Source organism: Styela clava, chromosome 3 (genome assembly GCF_964204865.1).
Source record: "Styela clava chromosome 3, kaStyClav1.hap1.2, whole genome shotgun sequence".
Taxonomy (NCBI): Eukaryota; Metazoa; Chordata; class Ascidiacea; order Stolidobranchia; family Styelidae; genus Styela; species Styela clava.
In genome coordinates, this window is record NC_135252.1 from 13,092,307 (window position 1) to 13,107,789 (window position 15,483).

Genomic DNA, 15,483 nt, shown 5'->3' on the forward strand with positions numbered 1-15,483 from the left:
TTAACAAATATATACAAATATTAATAGACAATGAAATCGCTATTATAAACACTAAAAGAGTAGAGACACGTGTCAAATCACAATTGCCCAAGAGTAGAATGCACATACTACCTTAATTTGGTGTCAGATCCTGGATTAGATGATTCTTGATCGACGGCCTAGGACCGCCCTGCTTTAGACCTGGATTACGCGATCTGGAATCTGCTGTTGGCAACAATTGTGATAAAACATTAATCAAATTAACAACGTGATGTCCGCTCACAAGCAAGAAGTGAAGTTGCTCATATTTTTCATTGGTCATTTACAATATCTGTTGACAAATTATAAAAATCAAACTTAGTACGGTCAAAGTTCAACTGCTTCCAAGGTTAAATCATGTCATACAAACCGTTTAGCAAGATAAACAAGAAGATGATTAGCGAAAGTAGGAAGTTTTTTTGGGGTGCAAAAGACTACAGTACCGGTTCTGTAAAATATCTGATAATACAGTTGGGACTCGGATCATTTGGTATTTCATTCAAGTTGAAGCCTGAGAGCATGAACCATCATCGTCACACGACTTGGAAAAGCTAGGGCAGTCCGGGTATCGGTATTCCGATACACGCACTGGTAAGTTACCGTACCTGTTCCACAGTTCCAACTTTCACATTTTCAACGTTCAGGATATATTTTTTGCGGAATTGTGAAGATAAAAATTCGATTTAGCTTTCGTGTCCATATATTCGAGCATTGCTCTCGTGTTCTATCTTGTTCTTGTTGTTCTTTGTGACATTTTCTTGTTATTGTCATGAAACAAGCTTTTTACTGAACCTATTGCTTTGGAATGTTCATTGTTCAGTAGTTAAAAATTGTTGTTGTCGCTAGTAGGCTATTGCTTTTAATATTTTTTTGTTGGCTTTATGTGATTTTCTTGTTTGTATGCCATGACGATATCAAAATGAAAAATTGCGCTTATTGTAAAAGTATCGTGCTTGCGTTCGTTGATATCTGGTGGTCATGCGTAGTCGGGGAGGCTATGCATGCAGCTACGGTACTGGTAGTTTACTGTACACGATTAGATATCACCCATGCCACTTAGTTTATAGTCTTCGTAGTTATATATTTGAGCATTGCTCTCTTGTTATTTTGATAGAGAAATCTCCATTCATAATTACTGGTAGGCTATATTACCGTCTGTATTACGAGTTCGTTCATGTAAACCCGATCGACCGGATTATGTAGGCTGTTTATTTTCTGCGTGCTAGATTAAGCGCAAGTTATCATGGATCTATAAATAAACATTGGTATCAACTCGAAGAGTAACAATACCCCTAATCGAAAATATAATCACTAGCTTTATAGATATCATGTTCAGTAATGGCCAATCTAATAAAAAGACGTTTATTCTTACATCCAATGTTGATAAAAAAAAAACTAATAAAAACCACTCTTACATATAATTCCCGATATGTACACCATAAGCAGATCATGTTATGACCGAAATATACCTTTAGGCATTACAAGCCTGTTAGTTAAGTGTTTAAAAATACTCTATCAAACTGAACTGCCACGTTTTTATTTTGTAAACTGTTATGATTAAATCTGCTAAAACTATCAGGATTGGGGCTCGTTGAAATAAAACGTTTTGAGGTGCTAGGTACAGTTTGACTGCTCAATAATGAAGATATTTCTTGCAATATCATTGCTTGCTTTGTCTGGTTCACTTGGTTTGTCTGATGCACAAGGTAAGCAATTTACAATTATATGAACACGGCAACAAAATTGAATATATGTATAAATGCTGTAATGTGAGCACTATCGTTGCTGTGGGAAAGATATTGAATACCTAACTTGAGCACCATGGTGGTAATATAGCGCTACGTTCGGTATTATAAAGTAATCTTTTTGTTCCATTTTATTGTATAACCAGTGGAAAATCGAATTGATTATCTCTGCACACAGATGATACTTTTTTGTTTTGTTGCCATTAAAATTGCTACTGAAGCTGAAAGTGAGCCGTGATCGCATCAATACCATGCTTACCGGTCACAAGATGACGCTGTCTAATATAATCAACAAATAAATTTCACTCTCGATAAGTTAGTCCAGAGTGGTCCAAGGTTGCGAGATTTTAGGAAGCCTTGCGGGACGCAGTCTAAAATATGTAATCAAAATACTGCAAGTTTAGGTACTTTAAATATATCAAAGAACGAGAGTACCGTTCTAATCAGCTTATTATCGGTCGGGTCCTGCAATGGACAATTTATTCTCTTTGTCCCCATCCCCACTTCCTTTCCATTTACCAGGGTCGCAGCCAATGGGCGGTTACGGGTGTCGTAACTCTCCCGTATAAATTTTTTTTAATGCAAAATTTCCACCTTCTACTAAAAAGCGGTTTACGGTCAGTGCATTACGGATTTTTATTCATAACGATATCAACTGTGCGTTGTCACACTAAGAAGATGAACATCGCCAGGATTTCGTCTTTACGATATATAATCCTTTTTTATTGTTGGCGTTGATGATGAGGTATATCTCCTTATTAATTGAAATATGTACGCATACCCATCGTTCATGCTGATTATTGACAAGCGATGGTACAAGGTTTAAAACTAAATTCAAATTTAGGTGACAAATAAAGTAATTAAAACGCATTAATGGCAGCATCGAAAAAATGTATTTTGAAAATATACCACAGAAAGATATTTTTCCTTGACTGATGATAACCCCTCATATTAATTAATAATTGGTTGATCAAAAAGTAGAGAGTGTCACATGCTTCTTTTCAAACTCTCGGCACGATCCCTTTAATTATAACAAATCACGGCGCATCGGAAGAAAAATAGACTTTTTAAGATTAATTAGTAAGAGTATTACATTTAATACACATTTATTCGATGCTACACGTGATCTTGTTTTTGTGCATGTAAAAGCTTATAAACGCCACTGCATATACAATATTCACGAGTCGTAAATCATATTCTCAAAATTAATTTTTACTATTTGTATCGTTTTATTTCTAAATCTGGCGACATAAGAATCAATTTCTTAGGAAGTACTGTTTCATTCGCAACTCTGAAATTTTTTCAACAGCTTTTCGCTGTTAACGACACCCAATATTTAGTTCATTATTTGCCTTACGGCGTCGCGCATTGCACCTTTGGCACACTGTTTTAATTTCATCGTTAACCCCCTGATAAATAAATCATAGCTGCGCCCCTGCGGTAACGACCTCTAGACACGTTATCGTACCGACCACAGGACGTCATTCACATCGCCTTGACGTTTATAGATACAACCTTGAAATTACGTTATTTTACCAAATATCATTCCTGACATCGGGATTAAGTAAACGGTTTAAATCTTAAGATTTCAACCAGAGTTGAAATAGTTAATAAAACCTTCTACCAATAAATACAAATATCTGCCAATGGTTTAGCGTACGCTAAAATTGTTCTGCGGGCCGCTCAGAATGTGTCCTTGGGACGCATGAGGCCCGCATGCAGGGTTTGGACCACCCTAAGTTAGTCAAAAGAGCAGGAACAGTCTGATAAAAATGTCAATGGTTCAAAACATTAACGAGTTTTCCATTACAATTTTTTGAATCTTAACGAAGATGCCTCTGAAACTACAACCCAATCTCAAATAACTCCTTATGAAGTTACACCGCCTCCGGGATTTAAAGGATTAACATGTTGGAAGGGAAGTCGTGATTCTGAAGATACAAATAATCAACCTGATGAATGGGAGTTTTGCATGTATAACAAGGTATTAACAAAAATATTATGACGGAATCAATATTTGTCCACACGATCATCAAAAAGCTGGGTTTGTATCCAATGCGTAAAGTGATTTGTCCAACAATAAAATATCACTGCGATTTTACCTCGTGGATAGCATTCATTAGATTATTAGTGGATGGTCGTCCAGGTTTGAAATGATTTAGTAATACCTGATTATATTCATATTATTCATTTATCGCATAAAAGAAATATGATATAATAAAAGTGGTAAAGTGCCGATTTTCTTAAATTTTTTGGCGATGAAATAAAAGGGGATGACGAATAATTCAAGGCGAGACATAACCTTCAATCCAGCATACTGATGGAAATAATTATACAGCCTTATATTCAGTTGAAACAACAACACCCAGTCGAAAGCGTTTTTTTGCTTGGTAGCTCTCATTCATCATTAATATCTGCTGATGTTGAAAATGTCATTTTATTTAGAGCGCCTGCATGACTAAAGTTGAAATTTCAGGAGATACATACAGAATATATAAGCAATGTATGCAGAAAAGCGCTTGTCAAAATCTGAGACAACCTAACATGCAACAATGTTACTCTGGTTTGGCCGCTGAAAATAGAGTAAGTAATATTAAACGAAGTCATATTTATTTATATTCGGATAGGATTTGTTTATGTGATAACTCACGTATAAACCAATTAATACCACGTAACTGAAGACAGCAAGTGCTGTAAATTTTCAACATGTAATTGTTTTCAGCAAAGAGTTTGCCACTTCTGCTGCTATACAGACACATGCAACACTGATCAGAACATCAAGATACCTGGAATGCCAGAGTTTTTTGTCGTTCCGTAATTGTGTAATTCCCTCTGCCAGCATCAACGTTTCTGAATATAAATTATATCAACACCGTTACAATTACACCGAACCAATGGATGCATTCTAAAAAATACCAATCAGCAATGAACCCAATATAATATGTCTTTTATATAACATATATAACATTTATTGGCTCACGATAATTTGGAGATATTAATATGAAGGCTCGTTGTGCCATTTAGCAAACAATATTTTTTATTTGTTTTATCCTAATGATATAACTACTTCGTTGGCTTACGCGGTTAGGTATCTTATGTGAAACGTTTAATTTTGGTCATTAACAGACAGAAACTGCTGAGCACCGTTTAAGATTGTTTTAACTAGTTTTATTTCCATTGGAATATTAAAAAGTCATTAAAATATGATATATGAGTCTGGTCGTATAATTGTCGTATTTACAATTTTTGTAAACGGTATTTTATGAGTACCGTCAAATCGAATAAATAACTTCTGATTTACGACATTTGAAAATGTGGAAGATTGACTATTATAGCCCATTTGGCGCTTTCCTGAGAAGTGAAATAACACTGATTTTCTGGTGTACTTTGACACTTTTAGAAATGAGCACAGTTACACAAATAAGAGCATGTAATAAGAACACCACGTTTCTCTTGAGATTCGTCACGGTAAAGGCAAAGTCGTAAAAGTCACCTTCCTACAAATTACAATATTCGGTAAATAGTTGTGAAATCGGTCGCATAGCAATTGTAGCAAGGTGATATAACTCATGTCGGCTATATTTCAGTCATTACACCGTTCTGCAGGATGGTGAAGAGCAGAGATTTATTTGTTATATAATTATAAACAGAGTTGTGAATGTATATACCTAACGATATTGATCTTTGGATTCTGGCATAACTATATGTTGTTCGATGTTTGAAATTGAGTGAAATCAGAGTTATTATACTGGGATTGCACTCTTCCTTTGTTGTGTTCAATTTTGAGTTCGAATTAGCGGACAAACTTTTGAATTTCAGTATTTGTATGAGTGTCGCTCGATTTGTATCACAGAATAATTGATTGGGTTATTTTAATAATTTAATCAAATTCCATGTATGAGGTGTAGTTTTGATTCAATTGTAGACTTGATTCAAGGTTTGAAACAGATGCCTACAACACATAGTATGGCCAATGGATCCCATTTACGCAGCGCGTAAGAAACTCCATTTCCGAATATTTTGGAATACTTTCTTAATTGTAAGAACACAGTCGGTAATCTTGTTCGTGTATTAATCAGGTCACAAAGTGATGAAATGTCGTTTGCCGAGTGTCCATTAAGTTGATTATTACTCTATTGGCGCCTTATTCAGAATAAAAAAGGGATCGTAAAGTTAAAACGTCTATCAACAAGAAAAGCAAGGTTGAATATATTATGGAGTTCATCACTGAGTGTAATCAACGTAATCAAAATGCAGTTTGTCTGTTTTGTAAAGGTACTGTAGCAGGGGTGGCCAGCCTGCTTTCGACCGCGATCGACTAAAATCGTCAAAATAGTTCGCGATCGACTGATCGGTAATAAGGTCGTACACAAAAACAAATGAATACTGAATATGCAGATAACTGCACACAAGCCACACATGCATACAAATAAGTCTTGCTGCCAACGAAACTTTGGGCGCATTTTACTGAAATCGCCACAAAAATTTGTATTTTGTATGTTTTATTGAATTTGTTAATTTGAATATGTATTTGTACCCGGAATAAATGTCGCATCATTTATTTGAGATTTATTCAAATCATACAATTCAGATTTATCACCTGCCTAATTTTTAGTCGCAAGTGTTGAAAATTCCTCAGAAAACATTGCCAAGTATCTATGTATTATCTAAACAGCGGAAAATAAATTTTGCAAAAACCGTAAATGCTATATGTGACTGCTCAAACTTTCCAATTTACAATTTCTTCCAAGTCCGAGTTTTCACTCGCTTGAAATTGAAAAAATCAGGCATTCTGATGCCACTGCCACCATTGAGAAAAAAAAATTTATTACGCTGCTGTAGGCGCGAGACAAGTTATTGTTGGATCGTTTGCCAGTCAAGACACACAATATTCGGCAAGTTTATTCTAACCTTGGCAGAGTCTAAACTTGCATTTGTTACGTAATAATAGGCTATTATAGGCTCAGATACAATATGCATATATCGTATTTTGCGCATGAACAGTACTGTAATATTCGTGTTTGAAAACACACAACATGCGTTGCATGGAACTGGTGTATTTTTGAGCTATGGTTCACTCAACACCAGACGCGATCGACGTGTTGGCCACCCCTGCACTATAGCAGTAGTAAATGAGTTCCACATCAAGCGACGCTATTTTGCGACACAATTTGCTAGTAACGATAGCTAAGTTGTTCGAGGATTTGACCTTCAGTGCTAACTTAATTTTAAGTTTTAGCCCATTGCGATAAAAAGTCGTACTTCTCTAGTTTAAAGTCTTGACCCCTGAAGAAGCGAACCGTATTGAAATCTTCGTCGAATAAAATAATTATATAGTGTGAGCTTGAAAATTTGTTTCGGGTCAAGTCATTGTCCAGGACGTGTTCGCCTGCTATACTGAACAGATAACATTAGCTAAAAGAATTGTTGGGAATGTTTGATGGGCATAAACATATTTGCGTACTATTAAAGTCATTTTGTTCCCATCAATGTTACAGTTTTAAGTGTTCGTAACACCGATGTACAAGAGAAATTCAATATTTACACAAGTCTGCAGTAGAACTTTGTTATATTTAACCTAAAATTTGAAATTGATCATATCTATTAATTTCAGTAATATACCAATCAGAAAGGCGTAAATTGTCTATAGCCGATGACAAATATTTTGATAGATAAATTAATCTATTTGGTTTTAGGTAGCTCTGGACTTTCCGCATTACTGTGAATTTCGTAATGAAGAAGAAATTGATGTTCATATATTTTTCAATGTTTGAAATAAAATTTCAACATTGTATTCATTTACATTATAGAATTTTTACACCAATGCGAATGGGTGTAGATTGAGCTCTGGAGACAAAGTTAAAGAGTGCCTTTTGCGCTTTGTATGTACAAAAGTTTTTATGTAAATGCAAATTATTTTTACATAGTTTTAGTTACTCAGAGAGATATTTATGTACCTATTCATTATTCCATTACTCTCACTTGTGACAGCAATTTTGTATTTAAATAACCTTGTGATAAAAGAATACAATTTTCATTCCTATAGCCATGACATGTTGCTCTAAGTCTACATAGTACTTTGTTTCATGTAAGTTACATGAACAATGCAGGCAATTGGCGTTCATCGATACTGTCATTTTCATGGCTATCTCATTTAAGATTTCGTTTATGTGCTATATAATCATCATTCGGGCATTTTATACCCAGCACTTTATGTATTGGTTTTGCTCAAGCACTTTTCAAGAAAATTGATGACGATTTATAAATGCGAAATTGAGGTAAATATTTAAGGCCGATAATTTTTTAAGATAATCCAAATTTACATCAAATTTGTTTCGGAAAAGTAGAAACGATGAGATCTAAAATGTCGTTTATATATGTCGTTCGAAAATATAGTTTGACATACATTTTAATATTCACCCAACGCGCTAATACTGCGGAATGAACTTAAGAATATTGTACCTCATTTGGGGTATGAATAGGTAATATGCCTTCCGAACAAATTATGATTCTACTCTTTTTAACTCATTCACATTTACCAAGTAATATTTATTTCAGATAGCAATTCTGTATGCCATCACAACCAGAATACAAATATATATCATAAAACCCTACATATTGGTAAAACAAGTCGATGAAAACATATTTGATGAACGGGCGTTGTTTCGACGTGTTCGCCAGATTGTTCCGTGTAATATTATCACTAAGATAGTAGTCACGTTTACATAGTAAGATTGTATTTACTAGCTAGTAGTTACAATATGAAACGTTTGTACTTATAGGCAATTACACGTTTTGTTTCATTTCCCATAGTATGTTAAATTATATACACAGTAAGGTGCATATGTAGTAGAATTTTTTGTTAGTTTGTCATGTCACGTAAATCGGCAATTTCAAATATCTAATGCATAATAAATGATATGAATACATGATATTTAAAATTCGAAAAAGCTTTTTCAACTGAGGCTAGTGTTTCCTCAATTTTCAAAAATAAAAGGAACAGGTCCCGGGAACTAGATTTTCAAACGAGGTGAACGTACAATATTCTTGGCATGAGGCCAAACATTGAATTGTAAAATCCCTTCCATCACAAAGGGAAGATTATGCCTCCAAATTACGAGCTAATAGTAATAATCCCCTGCTTGTTAACAATTTTCTTTGTAAAATCGCTAAGGAAAGTTTTAAATGGAACAGCCATGGCGCCGAGTGTGGGATTGTCTGCTTCAATCTACGTTTCACTGTTATATATTTCTTCATTTAATGTCAGTAAACTCATGCTGATCCATTTATCGTGTATGGTTCTAATTTTCAACGAATTTTCCATATATAACGTAAAAGAGATATCGCGTTACAGTTGAAAATTTCTGTCATAAATACAGAACAAACAAAAAAGAGGGCAGTAATCTTAAGTGATATAGACTCAGTGAGGTAGAATACACATACCCTTAATTTTATTAAGGTTTGTCGAGGCTCAGACTGCTGTAAAATACAATGTAAAATGGTATTGTTTTCGGGTCTTCTAACTTTTCTCAATGCAGTACAATACTCTACTAAGCCGGTTGTAATTTCAGCTATATGCTTATTAAGGTATTTGTGTGTCACTTCAAATAGTCTTAAAATTTAATTACTTTATATAGGTAATAAAATACGATAAATAAAACCAGTGGTTCCCAACCGCCGGTCCGCGAGAAATTTCATTGTTTTATTGTTTTTATGTCGTTTCAATCGCTTTACCGAAGATGAGGTTGCGTCGGTATATTACCCAATTTCTCTTCCGACGTCATATTGCGACGTCTTTCGCAACATCTTGGCGCCGTGTAATTGAACTTTGAGGCTTTTCGTCCCCGATTCATCACAAATGCGCTCCATCAAATGGTCCCGAAACGCGCAAAACGCATGGGCCGCTGAGATCTTTTTTCAGCATTTCGAGCAGACACAGTAGGATTTTGAGCCTGGTGCAAAGTTACCGACGACTTTGTCATTGTAATGAAAATTAATTTCGTTTGAGGCGTCGATCAACTGCTGATGGATTAATATGATGAACCCGATGAAAAAGAAAAAGATTGATTAAAATTGTGATTCAACTTTACAGTACAGATTTAAAAAAGAACCATCGTGACAATTTGGGATATCTATATCTTGATAACGAATACACATCACTAAGCAATCGAGCAATCAAAATGTTGTCCGCATTTTTAACCAGTTACTTATGCGTTATGCAAAAAATATTCTCATCATTGGCTTTAAAGTAAAACAAAGAAGAGAAATCGGCTGCACACCGCTGCAGAGCTACGTGTTGCAGAAACTTCTTTGAGGCCTCGTTTGCAATCATATATTGGAAACGAAACAGCAGCAAAATTCTCACTAGGGTTAATTGTCTTTATACATGATTTGGCATGTACATGTGCACATTATTTGATAGTTTTTCATCGTGTGAAATGTTTTTAAGTGTGCCTTTTTTGTCTAGAAGCATATTAAGTGCCCGACATTGCATTATATCACGCAAATATATGTTATCCTTTTCTGTTCCGGTCATTTCAATTTTTGCCGGTCCGCGAGTACATTTAATTTAGTTTTACCGGTCCGCCAGGGTAGAAATGTTGGGAACCACTGAATAAAACTATTCGGCAACTCACCGAGGTTGTAAAGCTATTTTTTACAACAACATTAAAATAGGAAATACTAAAAACAACAACAACACGATAACTAAACGATGTATAGGTCCACTTCATGTCCAATGAAAATGTTCGAAGATCAATCAAGCTTGGGTAGTACCCAGTCGTCACAACATTCGCCGTGATATGCTAGGAAAATATAGACATTTCCATAATGTTTATGGAGGTCTCATCTTCATCTCCAATTTGAAGTGCGAGATAATTAGCATCATGACATGCGTCATGCATCCACCCGTTTTCAAATTGAGAAGGGATAACCAGCAATTGCAATAACTTAATAACTATTGAAATATCATGTTCGCACGTTTCTAAGCTTCTAAAAATCTAAACAAATATACATTACTCAATATTGTAATAATGGCAGTTGCAAATAGGCTGAAATGTGGAATATTGAATGCGAGAGCTTAACCTTAGAAATTAGAATTCAGTCGTTTTGAGCACGTTCTGCTGTGATGATTAACTTTTTGAATTGTATTTATATGCTTCAAAAGCAATAAAGATCGTAATTTGCATAATGTCTAAAGAAAATGACTTCCCACCTGGATTAATCTATAACAGAAGAAACAGGAGTTTGGTAGCGAAGACTAGTTTTGAACCTCCAAGTAGGTAGATGTTTACATACATAATACATACGTTTACAAACTTGCTTATTGCAAACAGAGAAATCTATATGAAATTCAATAAATTCGTGGTGAATAGCATATGTTGATAATTCATCCAATAAAGTCAAGTCTGCATGACATTGAATGAGTTTTATGGGATTGTAAGTCGCGTCGAGGATGATCATCCTCTCCGACAGTATATTTTATTTCATATTTATTACTTCGTTCTTTTTTACAGTAATGGAAGTTAGTATCGAAACAACAAACACATCAAGGAGTGAAGAAGCACCACAACTAGTATACAACAAGAGAAGACACAGTGCTGCAGGCAAAAATGGAGATACGCTAGGTAATGATTTGGCCGAACAGCATAACTGATAAGGGGTTAGACAAATGACAAAAATCGTGTAGTTCAAAGCAAAAGAGGTATACAAGTACCATATCATTCCATAATTCTTTTATCATTTGATATCTATGCATAAGCATCATTTGTATTGAGGAATATTTGCAAAAAAATAGATATAGCTAAATAAATGCGCTGATCGAAGTATGTTTTATGCTGTTATTGTTGCACATCAAAATAACTACAAAAATATTGTAAAATATGAGAAAAATATTAAAATGAATTATATATAAATATGTGCCTGTGAGCATTTTGTAAAATTTTTTCATTTTTGCCAGGTTTGCTTCCAAGTTTTGGCAGCGACAAGAGCAAGGTGAGATTTGATTCAGAATTAAAGGTTGACAAAAATAAACTCGCTAATGATATTATATGCAAGATCAATACTAAAACTATGAAATTTAGGAATAAAGAAGGAATAATTCATTAAGCACCATTTAAGATAAAACATACATTTGAATGAGTGTATCTAGATCATGCATTCTTGCTTCGTTAGTCATTTATAAAAAGCGTTTTAAAGACCTGGTCATCCTTAAAATTACCATTTAGATGTAAATTCATCAATTACATTGAATTTTCACATGGGGATCAGATGGTCCATTATACCTATCCTTGTGAGTATCTCGTAGACAATATTATTTCTAAACAATATTATAGACTCGCAATCGTAGGCATTCGCTTATGGCTGGACCAGATGCACTACGAAGAGTTTCAATTGACATAACAGACGACCAAAGGAAGATGCTACAGTTGCCGAGATTTTCACAGGTACCGATAGAGTATATAAAATCCGGATCCAAATATTCTCTCGTAATATGTGTTTTTGATGGTAGAGGTCAAATCAAAATCCAACTGGACACTGAAACAGGGAAACTTCTTTCAGAGATTATAAATGATATCTACGGCAACTCTGTAGAAGAGTTAATCCGATATTTATCTGCAAAACATCTTACATCTGTATTCATCTCACTCGTTGATCTCTGGGAATTACAAACTTCTATAAAATTGAAACTTTTAAAGTTACTAACTGATCGGTATTTGCGAAAATCATCGGATAACATTTGATGTTTTTTGCGTTTTGTGTACTAATTATAAACAGAGATATTGTAACCAAGAAAAATTTCTGCAGGTTTTTGGATTTTCTACATTCAGTGGATTGCCGATGACAAGTTACAGAGATCCCGTAATCGGTTATGAAAATACATATAAAATGCAGCCTGATAAAAAGTTTCAACCACATGTCGCTCGAAAAGTTGTAGAGAAGGTACGCGCCTGACTATAGGGGTTGAATAATTGAATTGAATAATTGGTGCTCCCAAAGTATCCATACCAAGATGGCGCACAACATGAACATAATTTGTGTACCAGGTTAAGGTTGTTCAGGTTGTGCGTCATCTTGGTACGAATACTTCCGGAGCGCCGAATAATTGAGACCCATATTTCGTTTGTCCAAACTTTTTTGTTTGGAACTAACTTCCTAGAAAGAGAGACAAAACCAAAAGGTTCTATAAATAAATAAAGCGCCACTTTCAAGGCGACAATTTACACGCCCATAGGACTTTGATATTGTGTGTACTCTGTCAATAACATACCTAAAACAAGGTGCAAATATATTTGAAAGTCGGTCTTTTGTTGTGTATGTTTGGCAAACAGAAGCATCATTAAAAAATTATTTTTCTCAATTTGAACGTTGAGCGGCGGTTGTAAATAAAGATCAAATTTCAAAATATATCCGAACTTGAGAGTAATGCCGATTTCCAACGTGAGTATATATTACTAACTCCGTTGCATATAGGTAAATCTAGCAGACAGGGGTAAATCCGCAACGAAGATATTGGAAATTAAGTTATATATTGGCACATACTTTTTATATTCCATCCATATAGAAGGAACTTTTTTAAATCTATTCTCGCGCTCACGGAAGCATGGTTGTACTACCATGAAGACAACGTCTTCTATAAACTAACGAAACTATATAAATTACTGTGTATCCCCGAAAATAAGACTAGGTCTTATTTCAATTTTCTTTCGAAAAATAACACTAGGGCTTTTTTCGGGGGATGTTTTATGTTTTCATTTATCAAAAACAAAATTACAAAGTAGAGAATTACGAGATTTTAACACATACAAAATATGAGAGCCGATATCCATTTACTAATAAATAACACGTTTTTATTCAAAATAACTGCTAAACATTGATTATTATATACTTGTAGGAGGGATTTCTTGCTATCGACTAGGTAAAAAAAATCGCGTTATTGAATAGGTCTTCAAAGGGAGGTCTTATTTTAAAATTGAATTTTTTTCCTTATACATAAGCTACCAAGTTATCGTATTCTTACATATTTAAAAATATAATTTCAAGTCAGAAAAATCCGATAAGAAAATATAGATAACTTGTTATTAAAAAAGTTCCAAATCACATTGTCAAATTTGTCGTTATATCTATTCTACACAACGAACGCAGTAAAATTTATAAGCACCATTTGTTGGCAATCAATAAAATACTGCATTCATTTCCTTCAGGTTATCGACGATTTGCTCTATTGGGATGATGATGTTTTAACAGATGACGGTAAGCCTAAAAATAAAAATTTCATCTACTCACCCTGTGCCAGTTTTACAGATGCTCATTCGTCAACAAAATTATAAGTTTTACTGCCTAATATTACAGTGAATATATATTGGTTGTAAAATTTGATCGTGTTTGCACTGATATTTAGCGGTGAAAATAATTAAACCGCGGTTGGATTAAGCGCCCCCCGTCCTTGAAAGGTCTCATATTTATCATGTTAAAAGAGGTGAAATTCGGTATATACTGAAAAGATGTCGTTTTTATAGGTTTGAGAAACTTCTTTAGTTTGGGCAATTTGTCTATGTCATGCAGATACACCAACCAAAACAACAACTTGTGTAAAATGTATTATCCCTGTAGGTACGCCACCGAATGAAATGAAAGAACTTGCGGCGTACGAATTAGCAAAGCACAAGCGAAGATCAAAATTGACATTGAAAATGGCTGATGAAGTTAAAGATGAGTTGAAACAACTTGATTTTCCAAGGTATAAAGTGTATTTTATCATATTGTGCAGTCATTATATTCATATCTTTTATTTTTTCAGGTATAAATACGTTGTCAACGTCATGATAGGACAGTTAAAATTTCAAGGGATACGGGTAGCCAGTAGATGTCTTTGGGATACTAACGTTGATAATTCCTTTTGTGTGAAGAAAGAAGGCAGACATTGTTTTGTAACTGTATTGGTTCATGCAATTTATTACGAATGACCTTGGTATGTTGCACACTATATCAGGAAAAGATAGTAGCTATTTATCCCAAGATGAAATTAGCCTGTTAATGGGCCGTCAATAGTGTACACTGTCTGTCCGCTGGTTAGGTCACTCTTTCAACGGAAAATGCTTTCTGCACCAGAAGTTAATCCCTTAGTAGAACTTCAAAACATACATGCAGTTGGTATAATTCTGATCCTACTACATGTCAAAAACTAGAACATGAATAAAAAAAATTGATTAGAAACTTTTATCGACCACATTGGGTCTTTAAATTATCATATTTACTTTGCTCAGTTTTTAATTATAATGAATTATAAAAAAACTTGTTGCCGAATATATTAGTTAGTACCTTCAATTTTGCAATTAACGTATAATTTGAAAATGAGATTAACTTCAAAGGACATATTTTATAATATTTCTCATTGTATACTCTAATTAAACCATATTCATCTAAATATATTTTACACTTTTGTTTGTTAACATTTGAATATCATTTTCTGTAATATAATTTGTCTACACAACGGAAGTAAATTAATATGACAAATATCAACCTGGACTGAAAACATGGTTTGAAAAGACTTTAAATATAGTTGAAATCAGATAGCTAAACGTATGTAAATATATTTATTGTATAGGATGCTAGGGCTGTTTCTCTAATATAAGACCCGTGCGCGCCGAGACTGCGCACTGATCAAATTACGCTCGTTTGGTTACAGATGTCAACTCGAGTTGCGCGGTATCCATTTTGC

The 15,483-nt window shown here is 34.3% G+C and overlaps 2 protein-coding genes across 4 annotated transcripts; both read left to right on the top strand.

The window, feature by feature from the left end:
- Positions 1–1,564: 1,564 nt before the first annotated feature.
- On the top strand, positions 1,565–5,528 carry LOC120342555 (uncharacterized). Its single transcript, XM_039411436.2, has 4 exons — positions 1,565–1,724; positions 3,596–3,747; positions 4,209–4,346; positions 4,486–5,528. Exons 1-4 carry the CDS (start codon positions 1,658–1,660, stop codon positions 4,579–4,581), a joined length of 453 nt encoding a protein of 150 aa, XP_039267370.2. The 5' UTR covers positions 1,565–1,657; the 3' UTR covers positions 4,582–5,528.
- A 5,268-nt stretch (positions 5,529–10,796) lies between these two features.
- On the top strand, positions 10,797–15,329 carry LOC120342533 (dynein light chain Tctex-type 5-A-like). 3 transcript variants are annotated; one of them, XM_039411405.2, is made up of 8 exons: positions 10,801–11,040; positions 11,279–11,389; positions 11,722–11,756; positions 12,098–12,208; positions 12,570–12,704; positions 13,967–14,015; positions 14,376–14,502; positions 14,563–15,329. In XM_039411405.2, the coding sequence occupies exons 1-8, from the start codon at positions 10,953–10,955 to the stop codon at positions 14,726–14,728; spliced, it is 822 nt and encodes a 273-aa protein (XP_039267339.2). In that variant the 5' UTR covers positions 10,801–10,952; the 3' UTR covers positions 14,729–15,329. The 3 variants fall into 3 exon arrangements, with proteins under 3 accessions (XP_039267341.2, XP_039267339.2, XP_039267340.2); XM_039411406.2 differs by having other exon boundaries at positions 10,934–11,044; XM_039411407.2 differs by lacking the exon at positions 12,570–12,704 and having other exon boundaries at positions 10,797–11,040.
- The last annotated feature ends 154 nt before the right edge of the window (positions 15,330–15,483 follow it).

Coding starts and splice junctions, on each gene's coding strand:
- LOC120342555 (XM_039411436.2), top strand. CDS start 1,658: ATGAAGATATTTCTTGCAATATCATTGCTTGCTTTGTCTGGTTCACTT. Junction 1,725..3,595: donor TGGTTTGTCTGATGCACAAG/GTAAGCAATTTA, acceptor ATCTTAACGAAG/ATGCCTCTGAAACTACAACC. Junction 3,748..4,208: donor AGTTTTGCATGTATAACAAG/GTATTAACAAAA, acceptor CATTTTATTTAG/AGCGCCTGCATGACTAAAGT.
- LOC120342533 (XM_039411405.2), top strand. CDS start 10,953: ATGTCTAAAGAAAATGACTTCCCACCTGGATTAATCTATAACAGAAGA. Junction 11,390..11,721: donor CAAAAATGGAGATACGCTAG/GTAATGATTTGG, acceptor CATTTTTGCCAG/GTTTGCTTCCAAGTTTTGGC. Junction 12,209..12,569: donor AGTTGCCGAGATTTTCACAG/GTACCGATAGAG, acceptor AAATTTCTGCAG/GTTTTTGGATTTTCTACATT.